Below are 5,599 nucleotides of genomic sequence, written 5' to 3' on the forward strand. Positions count from 1 at the left end.
CCGAGCCCCCCCAGCCCCGCCGCCGGATTAGCCGGGGGCACGCAGGGAGAGCACGGACCATCTCTCCAGATCCAACGGCGTGGGTGGGATTAAGGCCCTTAGGCTGCCGCCTTGCCCGGCTGCTGCTCGGTGGGATGCTGGGGAGGGGGGGCCGGCAGGTTTGTACCCCCCCCCGTGTGAGGCCGGTGGGGGCTGCCCAGCCCGGAGCTCCCGGATGCGGGGCGAGCGTGCGGCTGCCGTTTATTGGCAGAAGGACGGAGACAATCAGCGGAGGCAGTCAGGTGTGGAAGAGGCATGAGGGGAGGAAGGGATGGAGCGGCGCTGGTGACAGCCGGTGCCGAGCGCTCGCGCGCAACCCTCCTCCTGCCGGGATGCAGCAGGGCCGCCCGTCCCTCTGCTGCGTCGCCAGCATCCGCGGCTCGCAGGGTGCACCTGAGCCAGGTGAGGGGGCCCGGGGCTGGGGGGCGGTGCGGCATCCAGAAGGGGTGGGGGGGCTCCTTTGGTTTGGGAGAGAGGGATGTGCTGCTAGAAGGGGGATGAGAGGAGATCTCCCTCCATTCTCCCTTTGCTCTGAAGAGGGTCCGTGGCTCTGGCACTCTGTCCACGCAGGCAGCTGCTCTGCCCTGCACCATGGTGAAGCCACATGGAAAGGATGGAGGGGTCCGGGGCTCTGGCTCAGCAATCCTTCAGCGCCCATGATGGGAACTTGGGGTCCCCAGGGCTGGGATGTGAGAGCAGAGGGATGAGAGGTGCCCCCAGCACAGAGCGGAGCCCCCGGCTCTCCCTGCCCGCTGCTGTTCCAGGCTCATTTTCCCCCATCGCTTCCCCCTTTCTCTCCCATCTGCTCTCACTGGCTCCCCTGCCTCACCTCGAGCCGTGCTGCAAGAGGAGCAGAGATACCCAAGTCCTGCTGCTCCATGAGCCACAGTGATGGCAGGGGGTGCTCTGCGGTCACCTCTGGCTAAAGATTCCCGGTGCTCCCGGTGGCAGAGCCCTTCTGCAGAGACAGCCCTGGCACAGCTCCATCCCTCAGCACAGAGCATCTCTGTGCATCTCCAATCCATTTGTTTTCAAAAAACCCCCTGCTCCCAGGGCAAGACCTCATTTTCCAAACAAGCCTGAGCAAGAGCAAAGTTTTAGGGTCAAGCTGTTGTTTCCCGAAGATGGGTTTTGAAGTTGGGAGGCCAGGAGGGGGCACGGCACGGCACATGCTGCCCCTGTGCATTGCTGGGACATGGAGCTGCTGTTCTCCCAGCACAGGTGCTCACAATTTCGTTCAGCTCAGACCCAACCATCCCCTTTTCTGGCCCCACAAGAGAGGGCTTGGGAGGCTGATCCGAAGCTGGAGCAGCAAGCACTCACGGAGCCAACTCTGACATTCCGCTTTTCACTTCCCATTTCCTACAGGATCCAACACATCCAGCCTTCAGACACGTTTATTTCTGTCCTGGCTATAAATTGCACGGGCAGCATTTACATCCCACCTTCCCCTTGCATAAAGGTGTGTGGGAGAGGTGAAACCTCCTCCCCTCTGCATCCACTGGGGCCGAGCAGCAATGGGTCCTCTCTAGCCCCCCCCAGCCCTGGGTTATTCTCAGCTGCTGGTGCTTTCCTGCTCTGGTTTTGGGGATGTTTTGGGGCAGTTGAGCTGGGGATGCTGCTGCAGATCAGCGCTGCTCATCCTGAGCCCTGTGCTACTCACACACCCTCAGCAGCATCCAATCCCCTTTGTCCTGCAGAAGGAGATCTTTGTGTCTTCGTTGCAATGCAATTGAACAAATTGCAGGGGGCTGAGCTTACGGAAAGGGGCAGGAGACAGAATCTGGCTACGGTTGCTGTGTAAGTGAGCTCCTTGGGGTGCATGTGTGCCCCACACACCCCCAGCTCTGGGCCAACCCACACCTACTGGGGTGCCCCAGGTCTTCTCCAGCCCCATGGGGACAACTTTATTCCACCCGGTCCCTGGAATCCAGCTGACTTAGAAAAGGGTTTTCTGATGGGCTGCTCCCCAGCAAGGGGCTGATGGGAGGGGGTACGGCTGGGCAGCTTCAGGCTAAAAGGGGCATTCTGGGGGTCCTGGGTGCAGGGCAGACGCCTCTCACCCCCCTTTCTCTTTGCAGCCGCCGCCGCTGCCGCTCACTTCAGCTTCTGCCGCAGCCTCCTGGAGCACACGGTGTCGGCCGAGAACCTCAGCTACCGCCTGCAGCGCAGCCCCGGCACCAGCCTCACCTGGCACGACGGGCGCAGCCAGCGCGGCGAGGGCGGCCGTGCCGTCAAGCTCCTGCGGCAGCCGGGCACTGAGGGCTCGCAGGTACTGCCGGGCTCCAGGGCCAGGCCTGTCGGTGCTGGGTTTTGTGGTTCTGGGCTGTGCAGGGTAGGATGAACTCTGCATCGTAACTCCTCCCGCTCAGAGCTCAGAGCTGGAAGTTGGCACCGTTTTGCAAGAGATGCGCCAGAACTGAATTCCTTGTAATGCCTTAAAAGAACAGAGCACTTTGTTATGTCTCTTAGGAGGGAAATGGTCGGAGCCTGGCTAAAACTGGGAACTTTATGGCACTTGTGTGCAGCAGTGAAGCAGTGAGGCCAAGGTTCCTGGCCACCCCCCCTGATGCCCTGCTCTGTGCTGCCATGGGGAGGAGTGGGACAGATCTTTGGTACTTTGTAACCCTGAGCATCAAAATCATTGCAGCTTTTGGTGCTCTGTTAACTCAGGATGCTGAGGGAGTGGCAGAACCTGGATCCTGTGCTCATGGTCCCTGAGGGCTCGGGGTATTGCTGGGGCCCTTTGGTGGGAGCAGCACCCCCTGTGCCTCTCATCCCCACCACCTCCATGTCCCCTTCACTCCCAATGGGGACACAGCACAGAGTATGGCTGCTCCCTGGGCAGCAGCTGTGCCTCCCAGTGCCTCTCAGTGGGGTTTGGGAGTGAGAAAGCTTCTAATTGTGCCACAAACAAGGGAAAACACCCCGGGGAGTGGAGGTGACTCCAACTGCTTGCTGTGGGTCCCCACACTGCTGTGTGGGCTCCCCCCATCCATCCAACCCCCCGCTGCTGGGCATTGCTGCTGCCTGCTCGCCTCCGTTCACGGCTGAGAGTTCATCAGAGAGACAGCGCGGCTCAGCCGCCTGGAAAAGCAGCCCAGCATCCATTACAGCCATCCCCGCATCCTGCTGCTCCTGCTGAGCGCCTGCACCCAGGGCACGGGGCTGCACAGTGCACGGGTACCTGCACTGGAGCATGGATGTGGCCCCCATTTGTGAAAAGGAGCTCAAACAGCAAGAGGATTCGAGCACGCTCCTGTCTGGGGAAATTGCGGGTTGTCAGTCTCCTCTTCCCCAGTGCCCCCGAGGTTAGTTGGGTAATAGCTGCTGGGAGCTCACCGTCATCTCTGTGCGTGGTGTTACAAGGAGAGCGCTCAGCAGCAGCAGGCTCAGCCCCTCTGCCGCTCACTGCTGCCTGGCAGTGAAACCAGAGCCAGCATCCAGGAGCAGAAGCAGGGCCCAGGGGTGCAGTGTGGGCAGCAGGATGCAGTGTTGACAGCAGGATTCAGCAGCAGCAGCAGGATTCAGCAGCAGCAGCAGGATGCAGCAAGGGCAGCAGGATGCAGCAAGGGCAGTGGGATGCAGCAAGGGCAGCGGGATGCAGCAAGGGCAGCGGGATGCAGCAAGGCAGCGGGATGCAGCATAGCAGTGGGATGCAGCATGGCAATGGGATGCAGCATGGCAATGGGATGCAGCATGGCAATGGGATGCAGCATGGCAATGGGATGCAGCATAGCAGTGGGATGCAGCATTGCTCCCAGCCCTGCGTCTCGCTGGAGCATCCCTGACCCCTCCGCCCTCCGCTGCCTCCTGTTTGACACCGCTCAGGGATGTGCCATTCGTTTCAGTAACCGCGGGATGTCTGGAGACCCTGTTGCACTAATTATCTCTACTCCTCTATTAGGCATGCTTAATTAGCCAATGTTCAAACACAGAGGTCGGCGCTGGCACACTGCAGCCCAAGTGCTGCCGACCTTTCTGATGCCAACAGATTCCTACATCATCTCCTTACTGTCCAAGACAAGGGAGAGGAGCTTGCCAGGGGGGACCCTGGAAATCCAATCCCCTGCCATTGCAGCACAGAGGGAGCTGCCTGGCTCCATAGACGGCTGTGCATCCAGTGTCACCACACACTGTGTGCTGTGCGGCTGTCCCTCGCATCAGGGCTCAGGTCCCTCCATCTGCCACCAGGGCAGAGTCCGTGGTCCCCAGGTGTTGTCCTCATGGGTGGCCCTGCACCCACGCAGCGCTCCACTGGGCTGGGAGGTGCATGGTGAGCTGGGACTTCTTCCTCTGAAGGAATCATCCCTGTGCAGATGGAGCAGGACCCACTGCAGGGGTTTGATCCCCATAATGCTGAGCCCCACTGACTCTTCCCATCTCCCTTGTAGGGCCGTGGCTGCGATCACTATGGCATCTACCACACCAGCCCAACGCTGGGCAGCCTTACCAAGCCAGTGGTGCTGTGGAGCCAGCAGGATGTGTGCAAATGGCTGAAGAAGCACTGCCCGCACAACTATCTCATCTACGTCGAGGCATTCTCCCACCACGCCATCACAGGTACTGCTGCTGCTGCCCCCAGCGCCTTGTGCTCATTGCATAAAGCACCGCTCCGGTGTGCATGGCTGGGCAGAGCTCAGAGCTGGCCAACACCCACGGAACGCAAAGTGCAGTGCACAGAGCTGCTCAATGGAGATGCTGCAAGCATCATCCTCCCTGACCCTCCGTGCCCCCTTTTTGCTGGGACCAGGGCCGGGCATACTGGAGTGGGGCAGCTCTCTGCACAGCCCTGTGCCCGTGAGGAATGCAAAGCCCTAATGCAAGAGCTCAGTGAGCCCTGGAGTGGGAAATAAAGGAAGCATTAGCTGGGAAACAAGGACAAAAGCTGTTTGTGAATGCTTTGTTTAATAGCCCCTGGACTGGAGGAGAGTGGCTGGATGGTGGCGGTGGCAGCAGGGCTAATGGGTTTTGATGGGTGCCCCGTTTCCCCCATCCATCAGCCCACGTGGGGTCAGGAGAATACGTCCTGATGAAGGAGGTGGAGTGGAGAATGGAGAAATGGAAAGCTCCTGCCTGCATGGACAGGGAACGTGATTGCTGTGGCCAGCACTGGTCCAGACACGGGGACCTCAGTCTGCTGCCCCACCACCTCCAAATGCAGGGGGCCAGGGCCAGGCTTCTATTCTATTCTATTCTATTCTATTCTATTCTATTCTATTCTATTCTATTCTATTCTATTCTATTCTATTCTATTCTATTCTATTCTATTCTGTTCTGTTCTGTTCCGTTCCGTTCCGTTCCGTTCCGTTCCGTTCCATTCCATTCCATTCCATTCCATTCCATTCCATTCCATTCTGTTCATCCCATCCCGTCCCGTCCCGTCCCATCCCATCCCATCCCATCCTGTCCCATCCCATCCCATCCCATCCTATCCTATCCTATCCCATCCCATCCTATCCTATCCTATCCTATCCCATCCCATCCTATCCTATCCTATCCTATCCTATCCTATCCTATCCTATCCTATCCTATCCTATCCTATCCTATCCTATCCTAT

The 5,599-nt window shown here is 59.1% G+C and overlaps 1 protein-coding gene across 1 annotated transcript in view; it reads left to right on the plus strand.

The window, feature by feature from the left end:
• Window positions 295-5,599, plus strand: part of SAMD10 (sterile alpha motif domain containing 10) — a 7,183-nt gene continuing 1,878 nt past the window's right edge. The window contains 4 exon segments of the mRNA XM_021416862.1: window positions 295-334; window positions 337-441; window positions 2,121-2,311; window positions 4,434-4,602. Of these exon segments, the coding sequence (XP_021272537.1) occupies window positions 295-334; window positions 337-441; window positions 2,121-2,311; window positions 4,434-4,602 (505 nt within the window).

Source organism: Numida meleagris, chromosome 19 (genome assembly GCF_002078875.1).
Source record: "Numida meleagris isolate 19003 breed g44 Domestic line chromosome 19, NumMel1.0, whole genome shotgun sequence".
NCBI classification, from domain to species: domain Eukaryota; kingdom Metazoa; phylum Chordata; class Aves; order Galliformes; family Numididae; genus Numida; species Numida meleagris.